Genomic DNA, 20033 nt, shown 5'->3' on the forward strand with positions numbered 1-20033 from the left:
TGCAGTTGAAAATACTTGAGAGGGGAGGTTGAATCCATTGATTTTTCTGACGATGAAGCCTATCTTTGAAGACATAGAGAGACACGTTTTATTTTGGTAGGAGCCCTTTCATTTCTGTGCACAGCCATCGAAAGAAGGGCTTATGTGCTCCTCGCTACTTGATTTCGGAGTAGGGGTGTTGTGTGTTGCTGGGGTAGAGTCCGTTTTAGCAGCACTTCATCAACATGGTGAGTATGTCAGCAAGCAACTGAACGCAATGCTTTCACTTTACTGTAGTGGTTCACTGATGGTCCATCAAATGGACATATTTCTCTTGTATTGAGATATCTGTAGTGGTTTTGTCGTTTCGTTTATGTTAGCTATTATATTTGTGAAAGAAATGGTCTCATTTTAGCACAGCTTGTTAGCCATAGCAGGTGTCTGTATCTGTTGCTTTATCAGCTTGTTCTAGGTATCAATAAGTTATGCGTTGGTCTGTTATGGCTAAGAAACAGGGCAGGCTTCGTTTATACTACTGAAGCGGTAAATTTATCACACTTAAACCAGCATATCAATATACTTCTTACCTTGCTAATTGCAGTTAGCTAACATGAAAAAAGCTGCCAGTTAAGGAGCCCAGGTTACTTGAAAGACATATTTTTAGCCAATGATCAGAATTAGAAAATTAAGATAAGATTATTAATATGGCAAGAACAAAATCAACTTAGTGGTAAACATTTGGCTTGTCACTCAGGTTAAAGCTGTGTAGTGAAGGTTGTGTTGATTCACCTGACCTGCACGGTTTGACCTCTGGACGCCCTCAGGTTGACTGTCAGGATCATTTGACCCACCTAACTTTGGTGTAATTTATTTCTAAACTTGTGACAGATATTTAAATAGAACGACTTACCCAATTTGTATTTACCTGCATACAAACATAGTTATAAAAACAAGTATAAATACCATGATTTGGATAATTAACAAACTAAATCTTTTAGTAGTTCTATGATATGTTTTTTTTTTAGTTGTTTTTTTAAGAAGTTCAAAATTGTTTTATGGGAAAAGTATCAATGAGAAATATGCTATAGGATAGTTGCAAAAAAACAAAAGCAAGAGTGACTTTTATACACACTCGTTATTCATCTCAAGTAAAAAAAGAAAACTCACAGACTTGACTAATCCTGTCATTCCCCTTAAGTTTGTAATCACAGGGTTAATACACAGGCTGATTTAGATATTTTCCAAGTCTGAATAAGCATGAGAAGGAAGAGTTTAAACTAAACCATTGAATAAATATAGTATACAATGATCCATCAGTTATCCCAATCATCCTTAAGTTTTAAATCCACCCATTCTTTATTTGCTGTTCTGTTTTTCTTCTTACAGACATTGATGTTTACAGTTCAGTCTTACTACTGTGAAAATATCTGCATAAATTCATAGTCCAGTTTTGGATTACACTTCATTGCTGGATGAGAAAAGAGTTTAGAACCATTAAAGTTTGAGTCTAGAAGAAGGATGGAATTTGAAATGGGAACATCTGTAAAAACTGTTATCAACAATTGTCTTTTATGCTCCAATAATTGCTACAATATATTAAACACTCATTTTACAGGTGGCAACTAATAATGCCTTTGTCATATTGTACTTAGTCTTATAATTATTTAAAACCTTTTAGTCAAACGTTGCATTTCGCAGTTTAAATTTGATGATAAAAAGCTTGCGTGTGCACATTTACCATTATGTTTAATTATATGTTTTTTAAATAATCTAGAGATACTGTTTATCTTTATTATACTTATTGTGTGACTAATGTATTCACAATTTTTTGCATTTAATTCCAAAATGCCTTCACTAACTCTCTATACATCTCCATACACAGATATATGAACGCTTGTTGGTATAACAAGCGTTATACCAGCCAAAATAATAAGCTCCAGAGCTTATCATTTTAAGCTATGGAACAGCTTAAAATAATATTAATAAAAAGCCTATATTATTTAAGGACTCAATTATTATCTAGATGTTTTTCTAACATTTCTTCAGTGGGAAATGCAGTAGACGGATAACATGTCTAACTTCATTCATCAGGGTCAGTTGCTCATCATAATGTTGGACCTTTGTGTTGAATCAATAAACAAATCGTCAAACTTCAGGGTTTTTCCCAGTATATTATAAGCCTGGCGAGCCACCAGGCTTTACTTGTGCCCCCACTAGTCTTACCATTGCTTAGTCTTTTTAAAATGGTTGCATTTTTTTAAGACTTTATAGTTGGTGTTTCTGTATTAATCTTCAATATTTCAGTCACACATAATTATCAAGTGATATTTTTAAATTTCCTTCCAACTTTAAAAAAGATTTCCACTTAAAAACACAACAGGTTGCTGGATGAATAACTGCCCTGGTACCCAACTCTGCTATTTAAAAAAAAAAAATTAAGTATGTGAATAGATTTGGGGTAAATATAATATTATTTGACAGGAGTCTGGGCAACAGCGTTTAGTGGTTTCCTTCATTTTTGCCCTGATATGTATTGATCATCTGTAAACCCAGGAGAAGTGGAGCTGAATGATGCTAGACAGCTGTCAGTCAATATATGTTTTACAGCTTACAAAGTTAGTTTCATCCAGCACTTATAGATAGATGGTGGTTATCACTGCAGCTCCAGCAACCCTACCCCCTGCAGATTTCATTTGGTTGTCATGTGGAGGGGGTCAAGCGGACTGGGCAAGATAAGGGAGTACATGCTGGGTCAATTTCCCCTAGGTCTGAGATCCTTGCAGGTCCCCACAGAGAATGGTCAGCATTCGCCTGAGGAAGACTGTCTGCTTTTGACCTATATAGCATGACCATTACTCTGATGAAGAAATGTCTCTACTCAGACAGGTTGTGTTTGGTCACGCGTCAAGTATGAGGGAGTATAACTGCAACATAAATTGCTCCCACCCTCTCCTGCAGTATGTCTGGAGATGTATTGACTCCATGTTTTGGAGCTCACCCCTTGCTGGGCAACACTGTGGCTCCCTATGACCTTTACAAAATTTAGTTGAGTGAATATAACTCACACTTTTATGTCCTCAATATATTTGTCACTTTCTATGTCACACTGGTATTGTTGTAAATTGTTACTCAGATTATTCTGTGCGCTGGGTTTTCACTGTATCCATTATGTTTGTCACCTTAGAGGCAAATAAGTAATGATATGTTTGGGTTTTCAGATCACTGGAAACAAAGAACTCAACATATTTATTTTACTGTATGTAGGGCTTTTGTAAACAAATGTTTTAGTTATCAAGTAATCTATCAATTATTCTTGCAATTAATCAAATAATCGGATTAACAAAAAGCTCAAATAAAACATTGGTAAATTTGACATAACAGCAGTATTACTATTGCATATCAACATCAGTCCAATTTTTCACATTTGAGCTTCCCGAACAATAACCTTTCTGTAGTTTAGAAAACTGACTTGTAACAATAACAGCTCACTTTCCAAGTTAACCTGAAGAAAAGTTCTACAAAGATCTGAAATTATATCAATTTAGTAATAAAGCAGCAGGCTCACAAATATGCCTATAAAAAGATGTCCCTGCTTTTTGTTTTTCTATTCATCTTCAGTCAATTTAATAAATGAGCTCTCACCTTACCCACACATTTGTAGCCTTTGTGTTTATGTTAGCGACGGGATTTGACACCTTCGTTCATCACACACAGAGACACATCTACCAGCTACGTACCGCCACGATGCGTTCCGCCTCACATGTGTTGAGACCGGGATGATATGAAACAAATTTTCTGGTTTGTCCGTAAAGCTACACATTAATTATCTAATGCACAGTCTATGCGCTCACCTGCATAACTACACCTGCAGTGCTCTGAACCGCCAACAGGGAGCAGCACTGGGAGGAGTAAAAGTTGCCGTACTCCAGGCATTGCGCCAGTCATTCTAAGGATGCTTATAGGTCCCCCAACCAACAACAACGATCCAGACATTATCACCGATCAAGAAAATCACCATGGCCAAACTTGAAAACTGGACGTTATGTTGCTAACATTTAGCTTTCGTCAACAACTTAGGCAGAAGTGAGACCGCAGTGACACGCAAGTCATAACCCTGCCGCAACAGGTGTATTAAATAATAAAACATAACTTAACGAAGCTTTTGAGACAAATTCCTCAAGGAATTTTGATAATCGAGATACTTGTATCACTCAAGGAATCGTTTCAGCCCTAACTGTATGTTGACATTCTGATAAAGGTCTATCTGGCACCTTAGTGCCAGGCGGACTGACACAGAGAATAGAATACGTTTTCTGTATTCTGCATAAATACAGAAAAAGTAACAAGGATCCTTAATGTCACCACTCAGCTAGAGATCAAGAAAATGTCTTATTCTGAAACCCAGCTTTGTAGTTAATACTACAGAGGATATCTGAATTATTTGAAAGGAATTTATTTACTTAGAATTACAGAGACTGAGGTCATGATGTGAAGAAAACGCTGAAGCAACAGGATTTTTCAGATAATGGCTTTCTAAGTGTAGTTTAACTGGCTCCAGTTCAAGCACTGCAGCCGTAGGACACCCCCTTGAAAAGGAAAACATTTTATCATGGATTAATTGGTCTTTTTGCTGAAGTGTGTGCAGGAAAAGATATAAATGATTCCTACCGATTGCCAAAGAGAAACCCACCAACAGATCTGAGCCAACAGCAGCTGGATAAAAGCACAGCTTGATGGGAATGATTCTGGCCTCTTAAACCTAAGTGAATATTGATCTGAGGGTCCTGGGTTGGAATTGAGCCCCTTTTGTTGCTAAATCTTTGGATAACAACCATAAAAGCTGTGTCTGGCCAAGAGACATTTTGAAATATGTGCCACACAATAGTTTGATGGAAAAATTTCGAGAACTTAAATTTTCTGAAAATGCAACACTTATGTATTATGAAACGTGAAGCTGCTTTGATGCTATTGAAACCATGTTTGAAGGATCTTCTTTTGTTATTGATAAAGATGACAGGATTTTGTGAAATCTGGTTTTGTTAGTTTAGCTTGTTGCATTTTGGACTTTTTTATTGGCATAGTTTTGTTAACAGTTACTGTTTCAGGTCTTGACATCTTCCATAAGCTCAGTAAGTTTAAGCTTGACAGAGAAGGAAAATTATGCATTTAGATGCATTATTACCAGGTGTGTGACATTTCTGGGCTTATAATAATCGGCATAATGGTAAAAAAAAATAATGCTGCACTTGAGCAGCTAAATTGATGTGGTATTTAAGATACCAGTAGTCACTCTTGACAAGCATCTCCACAACCATATACAAGTAAATGTATAAAAAAGTGTTTTGTTATAGAAAAGCAGAATAATCTCCACTTGCTCCTTTGTTTTAGTCTCTGCATGATTTGGATTTGGAAATGAACTCAAGCTAGGTCATTTCAGTCCCTTTTGCAGAAAACTCTAGACCTATTGTTTAGGACACTGAAGCAAATTCTTGAATGTCTTCAACTTTCTGTCCAGACCCGTCACTTTAAGTCACTAGCTCAATAAAGAGAAGTTCGGGAAATGTCACATCAACACTGGTGCCTTAAAAAAAACATTGACAAATTAGCAGGAATTTCTTTGGCACAAGATCTCATGATATTAAAACTCCACTATATTTCTTGTCGAAGTGAAGACTGTCTTGTGAAGTTGCTGTCAGCAGAAAGTCGGTACCTACTCATTTTATCTGCTGAAGATATGGCGCAACATCCTATGTCTGTACTTGTGAGTTATATTTTGAAGTAAAAAAGAAAGTAGTTGTTAATTTTCCCTGTTATGTTGATGGTAGATGAACACAAACTGCTCACGGAAAATTTTCAACCAATTTTTTATATTGTTTTATATTTTTTATTGTTTTGGCTTTTAGTTTTGTGGGTGTTTTTAAACCCTTTGTGTGTTAAGTGTATTTTTGAGAATAGCCACACCAAAAGAGTTGAAGAACATTTAAAAGTTAATGTTTCTTTAGAGGATAATTCATATTTGTCGTTACCATTTAAATTAATAACCAAGTGTATTTACTGTCTTTTCTCACAGGCTTTGTTTGGTGTGCAGCTGGTGGTTACCATGATAATGGCCAGTGTAATTCAGAAAATTTTACCTCATTATTCCTTCGCAAGATGGCTCCTGTGCAGTGGCAGGTAATGTATCATCATTTATAAAAGGCCTGATCCATCTGATGAGAGTTTACATCAATTAAAGTTAAACACTTTGCACATTTAAAATTGTTTTAAAAGAACCAACAAAAATCAAACAGCTGGTGTGTCTCTAGCTTTCCCCTTGTCAAAATTGAAAAGCATTTATTACTTTATATTATTTGCTGCATGTTTACTTAACCATCCCTTGAAATGCATGGCAAACTATGCTACCATGGTATAATTATCTTACACAAAATATTTAACCACAAAATGTCTAAGTACAAACATATGGATATGGTTTGAATCTTCCAGGAAGAAACAATAAAATGTGTGTGCCTCTCAGTGTTGTGTCCACTAAAAGAAAAATCTCTTCTTGCTTTTATTTGCACCTTGCAGGACATTAATCGCTATATATTGACATTGATTTTAATTCTTCTGCAGAACATTTATGATCTGAGAAAGTAATACTATTTAACAAGTTAAATTGTATTACTGACAGTTGTATGTATGTATGTAAGGCTTGTCGATACATAACACAAAAAGATTGGAATTTCTTAAAATCAGCAAATGTCCTTATGAAGTTGGTAAGTCACAATTTTATTGAGGGGTCAGCAGAAGTAAATATTTAGATTTGAGCACTTTAACCATATAACCTTGCATCCTGCACAACAATTATTTAAGCCTTGTCTCTATGAACTGTCTGACTTTTTACTTAAGTGCCATTTCAAAATCTTAAGGGGGCTCAAATTGTTCTTTTCTGTCTGACTTTCTTCCTTGCTTGGCTATCTTCCTGGATAGTCCAACATGTCGCTTTTACAGTTTTATCCACATTAATTTGCTTGATGATAACATTAGCAAGCTGGCTAAGCTTCTGTCAATTTATTTTACTGTCTGTGGCAGACATGTGGCCAAGACAATACCAGAGTGTGTGTCGGGATGGCTTGATAACCAGTTATCTTATGATATTCTCCTCACTGCCGTCATTCAGTAGACCTCATTTAAGCTTGCATAAATGTAAACGTGCTGTGAAAGTTTTGAACATGACTCACTAAATCTTGACTGGATGGGTAATACAATGTGAACTTTGACAAAACTCAATAATAGGCCTGTACTTCAGGAATATTTAATTGTGGTAATGCACATCACAGTTCACCTTCACTGCTCCAAAACATGGTGGTTATCAACCCTTCACTGTTAAGTTTGGTTTTCAAGTATCATCCAATGCTCCAGAAGAGAAAAGCCAGGTTTCTCTCTTGGAAGGCTTCTGGGTGACATGTACAAAGTGTGTTTATAGTGTGAGTGACGTTCAAGAAATTATGCACCGTTTTCCTTGATTTGCTGAAACTTACCTGTACAGATTTGACACATGGCCTGACAGAGCTGTGTCTTGGATGCCCATGCATCAATTTGTCAATTGTTTACACATCTATTCATCCATTCTTCTGTTTATCCAATCACTTCTTCCATCCATGACTCAAGTCGTCCATCTTTGTCCATTGATATTGCTGTTCTTGTCCACCTATTTGTTCATCTTGTAATCAGTCCATCCATGTGTCCATTTATCAGTGCACCCATCCATTCTTGTGTAGTTTTATGGGGTCCATATTTAAAGACTGAGCACCAAAATCATATGGAAAGTCTGGAAAAGTACAGAAAATCTGAAGCAAAGGACAGTAGGGCCTCTAATCATGGCCAATGAGTGTTACAGAACGAGTCTTCCTCAAAAAGACATTTCTAAATGAATATTTTTTTGAAGTTTAATTATTGAAGCTAACTGATCACAATGGATAAAATACTCACACGTTTTTTGACGTGATAAATAGCATTGTTAGAGATACAGTGTAGAAATGGCATTTTTTCATGTGAATATGCTTTCATAGCTAATAAGCTGTTAACAGGAAAATTGAGCAACATAAATCCTCTTATAGTCTAAAGTTGTCCGTGGGATTTGAACATAGCTGTGAGGATGGATCTAAATGGAACTGAATATGTATAACAGTGGGAGAAATCTACCTCTTCTATAAAACAAAATTACCGTTTACACATGGTTACTATTTGAGTCTTTCTAAAATAGTTTTCTTAAATCCAAGCTGTACTCCACAGCCATATTTATTTACTCTTTACACCTCAGCAGTCACATAGTTTGAGTAAATTTAGCTTCAGTTTGTTTCTTCTTATCCATCTCCACAAAAATACCTGCTTTTTGTACCTCTTTACTGCTGTATTCACTGTTTGATAAAATGTCTCCGTCCTTTTATCTTCTTCACAGTCTGCGGTGGTATCAGCACCCCACGGAAGATGAGTTAAGGAACTTGGCTGGGAAACAAAAGGGACAGAAAAGGAAAGACAGGTAAGACAATTTTTGGGGGAATTCTGAAAGTGTAAAGACACTCAGACAGTACAAAAGTATTCCTTTTTTTTTGAGAATGCAGATGATTTGGATGGATACAAAGCAAACTCGTGTCAAGAAAAAAATGTTGATGTTTGGCTTTTAAGGACTGTTTGAAATCCGATGGAAGAGACAGTTTATTTTTTGTTGTTTTGTTTCATCTTTACAGCACTTTATTAGAGTTTAAAGCAATTCATCTTGTTTTGATCAAGAAAAGCAGGTCCTTCTTCTGAGGAGGGAATGGGATTGCTACATTTTATGCTATTTTTGAGACATGATGGTTTAAAATACTTTAGTTGCCTAAATATCAAATATCAGACTTTTATTCTGGAAAATGATTTTCCTTTAAGATTATTTTGCAACTCAGAATATGCTTTGCTTAAAAATGATGCTGACAAAAGTTACACCACACGTCTAACTTGTAACTTTAGCTGTTTTTCTTTGTACTCCCCTGTTGAAGTGTGTATAAAAATAAGATTCATCTTTAAGTTAATCCTTGCCATGTTATATCTGAACTTGAGACGTTTCTGTCGTCTTTTCTCTGACACTGTGTGGGTCAGGTCAGGTCTCTCGAGCACCACATGCTCAATAATTCCCTAAAAAAATGAACCACTGTCCTTTTCAACTCATTCCATGGAACTCCATCCTCTGTTAACAGAGTGACTCCCTCAGACAGAGATGGAGTCAATCTTACTTTTTTCTGTCAGGTGTCTCATAGATGAAATCTGTCCCTGGCTTGTTTGTCGTTTGAGTCTTATGGTGGTATTGTATGTCTGAATCCAGGACATAAACAGCAGGTCTCTATTCTCCAGCTGTCCGTGTGTCCCTCCCCTTGTTAACATAAGAGAGGCTGCTAACTGTTCTTTTTGTTTGATGGCCTTGTTAGGTTAGAATTTTATTTTATTTTTTTTAATTCATGAATTGATAGATAAAACATTTCTCTCGATCAGATAATGCTAAGGTAATTGAATTATTATAGTTGCACTCAAGGTGGCCATTTTCTACCACAATGTGTGGCTCTGAATATCTGTATATCTTATAAAACTGTAGATCTTTTTCCCTGTACTTTGGTGTTTTGTTCCCTTATTTTCCTCTAGGAAGTACAATGGTCACATAGACAATAAACCGCTAACCGTTCCAAAGGACATAGACCTGCAGCTGGAGACAAAATGCATCACAGAAGTCGACACGTTAGGTACTTTTACAAATATTTCTAAGTCCAAGAGATATTGTCCAAGAGAAAGTTTCTACTCAATCCATTCATAATCAAAACTTTTAAATGTCTTCTTTTCCCCCTCAGCATTGTATTACTTCCCTGAGTTCCAGTGGCTGGTGGATTTCACAGTAGCATCTACTGCAGTGTATCTGATCACAGAGCTTTACTACAGCGTTGCTCAGCCCTCTGGAGAGATGAACATCAGTGTGGTCTGGTGCCTACTTGTACTCGCCTTTGTCATGTATCCTTACATCATGCTCTCAGTTCTGCTCCTTATTTTTAATTGGAAATTCATGTGAATAAGTGCCAATAGATACCCTGCTAAAAGCCACAGTTTATTCCTACAATAAACACCACAAATACAATAAAGTAATATGTCACATCATTGACTTTACCTTTCTCCTGCTTTTCTGTTATGTTGAATGATTGTAAAATAACACATTGTTGACCAGACTCGGCCTGTGTCGCAGATTGAAGGGCCCATTTTCACAACCCAGTTGACTGATTTAGTGGGGCCGCGAGGGGTGTTGGTGCCTGTCTACAGCCATTGCTGTTTACAGGTGCTCTTGTCATTGACCACATTTCACCTAGAAAAATATACAAATGCACACCACAGTTTCTTCTTTTTTGCTTTGGCCTATGATGTACAATTTCAAAGTAACATACTGAAGTTTATAATTTTGAGACAGAATGTTTAAGGTGTGTGAATACATTCACAAGGCTCTATAATACCATATAATTGTGACATTTTTATAAACTGGACTTGTAAGTTCAAAAATATCAGTTATTTAGGTACTTGCATTTCATTTCAGTTAATTTCCTTGACTTTTTCTTCATAGTAAAATCCTCTTTTCCCTCACGGCCCACTACTTCAAGCTGGAGGAAGGAGGCGAACGATCCCTCTGCATCACATTTGCTTTCTTTTTTTTTGTCAAAGCTATGATCATTCTCATTGTTACTGAAAACTACCTGGAATTTGGTCTGGAGACAGGTCAGTGCACCACTATTGCTCTTACAAATAGCTTTGACAACTTTTTGTCACTTGTAAGTCACTGTTTCTTCACTCTTAGGTTTTGCAAACTTTTCTGACAGTGCTCAACAATTTCTGGAGCATCAGGGCTTAGAATCACAGTAAGTACAATACTTATTTTTATGCTTATAGTTGTGATTTAAGGGGTTTTAATGAAAAACAAATATAACACTAGTATTTGCTGTATTTGTTCCACATTATAGTAAAAATAAAAGCCCTACTACTGCTCCCCTAAAATTACATAGGGGATTTAACTTCTAAATCCAGTTTGATGGTCCATTAAAACATGGGCTCACCTCAGTCTCTTGAAATATGCCATGGTGTCTTGGCAAAAGTTCAACAGAACCATTTTCATACTTAGCTCCTCTGACTGTGGACACAGGATGATATGCACATTGGTTCCAGTATCATTAATGAGGAGTGAGTTGATGTTTGTACTGAAGGCTTTCATATTCATAAAACAGTATAAAAAATGTGCTGAAAAGCTATGACTAAGCTGCTTGATTTTTTTTGTTTTTTAGAATTTCTGTATATTTTTTACTGCGATATCTTTGGACTCTAGCTGTGATTCTGAAACATAAAACAATTTGTTTTGTTGTTTTTTTTTACAAATTTTGGACAAATATTCTTTAACCACATTTTCCAAAAAGAGATAATCTCGGAGTTATGCAGCTGTATCATAATACCGTAGTTGTTTTTTTCAGACAGTAAATATCTGTTTTCTGTTCAGCAAGTTTGTATTCGGCAGGTGTTCAAGGTTTGGTTCAACGTCAGCATCCCCGTCCCTAAGCATTTAAAAATGCTTATACATCTATCTCTCCGCACACCTGTAATATTTTAGACCAAGCAATCTGATTCAGCATTTCTCATCTGGTTCTATGTCAGGATTGAAATTAATTTTAAACAAGCCGTGTGCTCATGGTTTTGAACTGGTTCCACCTACATTTCTTACTGCTGTCACATTATCTTCAGAATCTGGAGTTTATATTTGTTGCCAAATATTTAACTCATGGATATGGCTGTTCTTGCCAGCTGTGTTTGTGTACAGCTGCTGTCTAACCAAGTCTTCTCTTCATAGCTGTGTTGCTGTTTGTTGAAATTACGATCATTTGGAAGATGACCTCTTTGAATTGTAACTTCCTTTCATTTGCTTTTGTGTCATTTCTCTTTCACAGGGGCCCCATATCTAAGCTCACCTTCAAGCTGATCTTGGCCCTGCTCTGCTCTCTGATTGGAGCATTTCTAACGTTCCCTGGCCTACGATTGGCCCAAATGCACCTAGATGCACTTAACCTAACCACAGCAAAATTTACGCAGTGAGTGTCTTGCCATATTGTATTTCTCTGCATTAGGAGACTTTTTTTTTTTTTTGTATTTCTTCTTTAACATTCAGTTACTCTTCATTGACAATTTTAATACCCTACTTATCCATTCTTTATTCAGTTAATAAAAATAGTTAAATTAAATTTTAAAAAACTACAATTATTTATTTTATATTAATATATGTATATATAGTGATTGGATCGGCACAATTTGTGACCTGAATGACACATCTGTTGGGCCTCCAAAGCACAAACAGTGAAACACTGAGGAGGTAAAGAACTAATAGAAGTCTAAACTTGCCACAGTAAAATGTGAGCCTGGATATCAGGAGCCTATGAACACCGGGTGCAGTTCTCTGTGGTGCATTGACCCAGTTAAACTCTGTGGCGAATGAAATCAAACAGCAGGAAGATTAGACGGTGAACCCCTGCTGTGCCAGTATTTCTTCTTCTTCTTTTTGTTACTGTGTTTTGTCTTGAATTAGGCAAATCTAAAGTGAACTGAAATGCAAGTTTTAGATGTGATGCTCACCACATTTTGGTTAGTTGTAGGCCTAGGAGGTAGGTGTCCTAGCTCCTAATAAAAGTGTTTCTTTCTTCCATAAAGTTAAAATAAAGAGAGAAGTAATGTATCAATTCCATGTTTAATATTTTTGGATTTAAAACTAATAAAATGTATTAATTAAGCACTACCACCTGTTTAGCTGTGGAACTTATCTGGCTGAAAAAAATATCATGAAGGGCACAAATAAGCAAAAAAAAAAAAAATAATTCTTGCTGATGTTGGTGTAAGCTTTTTAGACTAGTCTTGTTTGTTTTCGTAGACCTTAAAACTGTTCAGACTGGTCACCCATTCAGTCCCCAGGATCAAATGATTATATTTTGAACAGTCAAGCAGAAAGGTCTTATGTTGTTCTGGACATGTGCGATACAAGAGATCACTCTGACTGAGATGAAGATATCTTCAGTTTGGACATTTTTCTGGATAAAAACTCTCTGGGTGGCATGTCTCTGGCCATGATAGGAGCTGCTGAGCAGAAAGCACATTACATTCACATAATCCACTTTGGCATAGTAGCATTTCCAAAATGGCTTCCTCTTCCCTTCAAATGCTTACCTTGTCAAACCTTGTAACCAGAGGGGATTATTTCCAGTACCCTCAAAACTTTTTGCCATGGTAATATTGTCACCTCTTTCAGGGAAGGTTGCATGTTAACTTCACATCAGGGTTAAAAATGTATAACTTCAGGTTGGTTTAATTGAAAATGATAAAACATTGGAGTAAAGCTTACTGGTACTGAGTTGTCTCTGCTTCTATTCTTAATTGTTTCACAGAACTCTGCTTTATATCAACTTCCTCTCCCCCCTCATTATGGTCCTGCTATGGGTGAAACCCATTACCAAGGACTACATATTGAATCCCACTCTTGGGAAAGAGAGCGTGCCTTTGTAAGTAAAAGTTTTGTGTATACCATACTATACTATATGCTGTAGCATTTTTTTCCTCATAAATATAATATGAACTGTGTGGTATTTGACGTATGAATGTGAAATTCTCGTCTAGTTTTTATATGAGCAAAAATAAGTTTTTGCTCATAAGAAAGGTGTTTGTAGTTATCTTTAAATGTAAACTTAAGATGTTAATCAATACTTTATTGAACCAACATCTGGTTTGTGATTATAAAAGTAGAAAAAAATGTCCTTATTTTTCTGAAAAAAAAGCACAAATACATAGACCAAGTAGCTCCGTCACCATATGCTCAATTATTAAAAGTGGTGGCTGTTTATATATTGTTGAAAAAGCAACATCAAACATAGAAGATGTGGTGAACTTGCCATCTTTTTGTCATCTTTCCATTTTTTGTGTTAGTCCAATAACCAGCATCTGGATTGTCATCATAACCGTTCCACAGCAGCACCATGCTGTGTCAGCAGTAGCCTAGTGGCAGAGAGTCTCATGCAATAGAAGAACGGTATAATGCTACAGTAAGACAGGTTGCAGATCATTTTGTCCATCAGTTCTAAAGAAATCATTAATGTTTTTTTTTTTTTTTTTTATGGTTTTGTGTTTTAAGTTAGGTCCTTTTGTACTTTTTTTTGCTAATTTTGAAAACTTTTTTATTAAACTACAACATGAGGTCATGGATGCTTATCAAGCCAAACAATAAAACCATGGTAATGTTTAAATATCTATTTTTGATCTTCAACTATGTCTTTGTTTGGCATTATTTCACAAATCTCTCCACAATGATTTCCTCACTCTGCAAATGAGATACTTTAATTCAAACTTTTTACTAATCCACCACTTATAAGTCAAACATCTTGCTGGAAAAACCTCTTACCTTTGTGTTTTAAAGAAAATACATAAAACCAAAGTAAACAGCTGAAAAGTTTACAACAGCGGGATAAAGGAAGTGCTGTGTTTAGTTCATAAAAGAAGTGACAGCAACATATACATTGTCTTCACCACAAAAAGAAAGTTGTTTTTTTTTAACTTCTCTCTCATCATTAATTCTAAGATGTTATCCTCTACTTGTTGTTTGAGTCTGTCGTGTATCTAACTTTCTTCTGCCTTTGACATAGGCCTTTATGCGCATCAAGGTCAAACCTGATTAAGTTTAATTTCATGTTACACTACCCCCTTTTCACCTTTTTATACCTCAATTTCACCCTCTCTTGCCTTTTCTTCTGAGCTGTTTGTGGCTCTTTTTCCTCCCCTTGTCATTTCTTCCTGTCTCTGTTCCTCTGCTTACCACCCAGATGGTGCTTTCACGATGCGTTAAGTTTGTGGAGCAGAAAAAAATGCCTTTTTTTTTTTTCCCCGCCCCTGTTTCTCCACCTTTATTTTCACCTTCCCATTAATGCCAGGATGAGCGAGCAGACGTATGATTCGTTGCGGTTATGGGTTATTATACTGATGTGTGTGCTCCGACTCGTCATGATGAGACATCACCTGCAGGCCTACCTCAATCTGGCACAGAAAGGTGTGGACCAGATGAAGAAGGAAGCAGGACGGATAAGTACAGTTGACCTGCAGAAGATGGTAACGACTTTGTTCATAGTTTTGTGCTTCTTTTAAACTACAACACTGAAGCTATTTTCTTTATAAATTGTACTATTTAAGATAATCTAAACTTGGCACCTTGTTTAGTATTAAATATTGAAGAACAGTTCTGTCTTCTGGAGTTATAGTTTTAGTTCAGAATGGTTGTCATGTACTATGTAATATTTTTTATTTAAACCTACAAATATTATGCTTTTGCATTTTCTTTTATAACTATAGATGTAAAAATTCTACTACTTTAAATTCCACCAATTTACATTGAGGTGTGAGATGTGTTGAATAATGTGTCCTGTCTTCAGATATTTTTTTTATTTTTTTTTTAACTTACATTACAGTTTTAGGAACTAACCAATCAGATTATTTGTTGTTGCCGTTGTTCTAACTTATTTTTTAGTTTTTATTTTAAAATAATTTTAAATATTGAGGAACCTTAGAAAATTCACCGTTAACTAAAATGGTATAATTTTCAGTTTCATTGGCCCTGACCGAGAATCAGCCATTCAGAAATTCAAAAAGTCAGCCAATGACAATGTTGGATTCACAATGTTGAATGTTTGGAAATGTTTCATCTTGCAACAGTTTTTTATTTTAAAAAAAAAAGAAAAAAAATCTGAAAGATTCTGAACTAATGCCATTCTTCCTTCTCTAGATTGCACGTGTTTTTTACTACTTGTGCGTAATCGCACTACAGTATGCGGCACCACTGGTGATGTTGCTACATACAACTTTGCTGCTAAAAACTTTAGGTGAGTCACTCCTTTGTATTTTACATTTGTGTTGAATAGTCTTTGCTTTTTATAACATCAAGCCATTCTTTTCCCTTTTCTTTTCTTCACTTGCAAAAGGTGGTCACTCCTGGTGGGTCTATCCTGAAGAAGACTTGCCTTGCCTCCATGAGATAAACTCTGATTCTGTTATCGGAACAGAACAAATAGCACCTCTAAAACCAGACACAGTGGTGGAAACTGGAGCCCGGGCATCTGTGGCCCAACTCTCAATGGCTCTTGGGGGCTTACGAACTGTTTTTAGCCCCTTACTTTTCAGGGGCCTGTTCTCCTTCTTCACCTGGTGGATTGCTGCCTGTCTGTTCTCCACCTCTCTTTTTGGCCTCTTCTACCATCAGTATCTCATGGCGGCATAGCATCAGCAGCAATCCCAAAATGTGGCATTTAAACCCCTGCTTTTCTGGACAAGGTCTGAAAAGGACTTAATGGGGGGGGCTGCAGGGGCCCTCTCATGACTCTGCTCCACAACTCTTCCTCCTTCTCCTCCATGTTTCTGACCCCCTCAGAACAACTGATCATATCATCAGAGCTCTTGGTTTTACTCCCAGTGCTTCCTCCATAGATGACTGTGAACTCTTATTTGATTTAACTTGCATAGAAGTGATGTTTTTCATTAATTTGAGCAGCAAAAGCTCTAAGTCTTTACAAGGCTCACCATTAAACAATGAGAGGTTAATAAGTCAGTGTCATCGGTAAAGTGACGTAAAAACTCGACAGACAGATTTATTAATTTTACACAATAAAATAATCAGAGATTCTGATTGACATTAGGAAATGGAAAAATGGCTTTCATGCAATTCTGCTTCTCTCCATAGAAACTGATGGCAAAAGCCATTTAGTGACTGCAAGCTACATGCCGTTATTTGGTCATTTCAAACATTCTCAGATATCTTTAACTATAATTAAAACATGATGCAGCTCCTTTAATGCTTTCCAAGAAGTCAATTAGAGTACTAATTTTAATGTTATCATTTTCTTTAAATTATCTCTGATTTCAATGATCGCCAGGTCATTCTTTTAATCGTAGCACATTTTAGCGATTTTACTGGTATGAAAGTAAAATCACTACAATTTTACTGATTTAACTTGAAAATTTTGAAAAAAACGCAAAATCTATTTAAAATCTGAAACCTGATGCTCCCCCTCTACTAAGATATTCAAACATATTGATTAGAATAATTACAAAATTATTACTTATCATTTTTCTTCAACATCTATTTTGACATGCAGCTCTTCAAGAGTAACAATCGGAGTCAAATATATTTGACGTTAGCTGATTGTTTTGAAGCTAATTGTTTAAGTCTTAGTGGACTGGCCAGCATTACTGCCACTCATATGAAATCCACAGTAATGTTTAGAGAAAAGTGTTCATTAAAAAGACAGGTGAGTTGTCCTCTTTTAGTTCCCACTGACTAACTTTTCAATTTGGAAATATTCTTGTCGAAGGAAATAAATGCCCATTGGTGGATTGTAAAGAAACTGCACTTAAATCACAGAATATCTGGATTATTCTAATCAGACTGTTTTCTTTTCCTTATCATTTTTGTGTTTTCTGTTTGTTTAGAAACTGATTTTGTTCACTGCTTGGTTCCGTCTTGTACAGGTCATTTCTCCTCTCCACCGGGTCTTATAGGTTTGGTCTCTTTGTTCCCAACCTTTTTTGGATAATAAAGTTGGTTGTCTACCTCGGGATGTTTTGCAAACACCATGCGTGAGTTTGTGTTCAGCATGGGGACATTTTGTACCTGCTTTGACAACCAGCGGTTTTAAATAAGTGTTCTACAATCTACTCGCAGACTACTGTAAGGAAATGTGTTATGACTATAAAGCTATTAATTAGCTTTCTGCTGGAGGTTGCTCACAGTTTTGGTTTAATCTGAGGTCATAAAGTGTCGAATTTTAAAAGACCCAAAATGACCCACACAGGGATATGAACCACAATCTTGGGGAAATTGGATTTATTTTAATTATATTTGTTTGGCATTTATTTTTCTTTATAATTAACTACCTAAAGAAACAAACCATTGCTCTATGGTTAAGTACATGGAAGGAGTTTGGGACCAAAAGGAAACAGAACAGGGTTATGAGTTGTTCTTCACTCCTGAAGTCTCTTTAAAGTTTTGCGTTATTAAAAAAAAATTACCTGTTTTTTATTATTATTTATTTTGTACCTGAAATGTCTCACATAGTCTTAAAACGTTGTATTAAGGACCAGTGAATTTCTGCTCGGAAGTGCTGTAGTCCAGCTCAGGCTTCTAGAGTTGGAGAACGAGAGCTGGACTCGCAGAAGACATGAGATCGTTTCTCCTCAGCTTGAAGTCGATGTGCTTAGAGTCGGCTGACTGAGCTCGCCATGCAGGACAAAGTTGAATTTCAAAATGGAAGGATTTCTGGTGTGTTTGTCTTGTTTATAGTTTACCTTCATGGTTTTACTTGAGCCATTGTAGTCGGTGTGTGAGGGGACTCAGTGTGTGTGGGGCTCAGTCGGGGTAACGGCTTATACCCCTGTCTTTCTGCTGGTATGTGTTCACTGCTGATCGTCAGCTGTATACTCAAAGGGCATTGTTATGAAGAGAAGTCAGCTGCTGTTAAGATGACATAGTTTGTTTTTTTTTATCTCAAACATTTAATTGTGCATTTTTAAAAATTTTTTCTTAAAATGGTGCCAAGTAAGGGTCCTAACACCCAACTACTCTGTGCTTTGTTGCTGAAGGTCTTATTTCTGCTACTTTGTGAAACTGCACTACAACTCTGCGGCCTTCAGTTTCAGCCTTCATCTGACTTGTTACATTGGGAATTATTGGTTGTGGTTCACACAAGAACTACATGAGTTCAGTAAGTCTTTTTGGATTGTTCTTCGTCAGTAGGAACATATAAATATGCGCACAAGGAATCATTGTGCTTTTGACTCACTGGCCAACACACTTGCCCAGTGTTATTATGGATGTAGAGCACATTGTGTCAGGTTGATTCAAATGACCGTTTTCTTTGGTTCAGCTGTTTATCTTTGGGCTTAATGCGTGATCAAGCTGGAGTTTACGAACTCCGGGCATCGGTTTTGTATACAGCCACATATTCCAGCAACACCATATCATTTTTAAAATCCTGATTTTCAGTCTTAGCTTTTGTTTGTATCTGTTTGAAATGATGGAGAATATGCACATAGTGAATGTATCAATCCTGCCTGATTTTTAGATTGCGTTTTAATAAATTGATTTGAGTTGATTTAACCCCCTTCCACCTACTTCCCTGCGATTTTCAAATTCATTCCTTGTCAAATGTGTTTAATCTGAATCTCATACTAATCATATTTGTCATAATCATCTATTTTTTGATCTACTTTTTAAAAAATATTTATTTACTTATGTCTGCAAACATTTCTAATTTGAATTGTAAGCTGTTCATTTTGTTGTTGAAGTGGACAACGGCTAAAGTCTCAATTTTATTTTATTTTTTTGCTTTTTTATGTGTTTGACAAATCTGTGAGAGATTACCTTTTATTCAATAGCCTGGTCTGGGTAATTGAAAATAATATTTTGGATATTTTTAGAATCCACTGTGCAGATGAACAGAGGTTGATATTTTCAGTTTTTTTACCACTGTAACTGTTTATTACTCATTCTTGGGTTCACAAACTAAAATAACACATGTTGTTCTGTTGTGTATTTATTTCTGCTTTAGATTTTGTCTTAAATAAATTATGTTCTTTATGTTCTTTGTCCTTTTTTTTTTTTTAGTCTTGTACACTCCAACTGGGGATCACGCATGAGATTATTAGAAAGATTGTAGGATGTTTTTTCAGAATGTGTTTCATTTTGACCTTGAACTGAAATCAAGGTCAAACGGTGAGATGTTTTTAGTTAAAAGGACACTAACCATCACAGAAGTTAGAAATGTGTTGTTTTCCACTTTAACCCTTGAATTCAAATGACCACGGAAATATATGTCTGGATGATTAAAATATACTGTTAATTATTTTGTCTGTAAGATCAGCAACTACAAAAGTAATTAAGAAGCAGCATAAGCATCAAAGGACTGGCATGAGGTCTTTTTTCTGCCTCTTCACAGAAGCTCCCT

General features: G+C 36.1%; 1 protein-coding gene across 1 annotated transcript; it reads left to right on the forward strand.

Moving 5' to 3' along the window:
• On the forward strand, positions 1-19666 carry tmem161b (transmembrane protein 161B). Its single transcript, XM_055049112.1, has 12 exons — positions 1-227; positions 6050-6153; positions 8420-8500; positions 9637-9734; positions 9840-9996; positions 10595-10746; positions 10826-10886; positions 11961-12101; positions 13443-13556; positions 14976-15150; positions 15821-15917; positions 16017-19666. Exons 1-12 carry the CDS (start codon positions 225-227, stop codon positions 16310-16312), a joined length of 1479 nt encoding a protein of 492 aa, XP_054905087.1. The 5' UTR covers positions 1-224; the 3' UTR covers positions 16313-19666.
• The last annotated feature ends 367 nt before the right edge of the window (positions 19667-20033 follow it).

This window comes from Poeciliopsis prolifica, unplaced genomic scaffold (assembly GCF_027474105.1).
Source record: "Poeciliopsis prolifica strain line A6 unplaced genomic scaffold, Auburn_PproV2 SCAFFOLD028, whole genome shotgun sequence".
Lineage (NCBI taxonomy): Eukaryota > Metazoa > Chordata > Actinopteri > Cyprinodontiformes > Poeciliidae > Poeciliopsis > Poeciliopsis prolifica.

What these genes read in the sequence shown, in the direction of transcription:
- tmem161b (XM_055049112.1), top strand. An exon ending in GGACAGAAAAGGAAAGACAG is followed by an intron (nt 8,501 to 9,636) that starts GTAAGACAATTT and finishes ATTTTCCTCTAG; the next exon opens with GAAGTACAATGGTCACATAG. An exon ending in CATCAGGGCTTAGAATCACA is followed by an intron (nt 10,887 to 11,960) that starts GTAAGTACAATA and finishes TCTCTTTCACAG; the next exon opens with GGGCCCCATATCTAAGCTCA.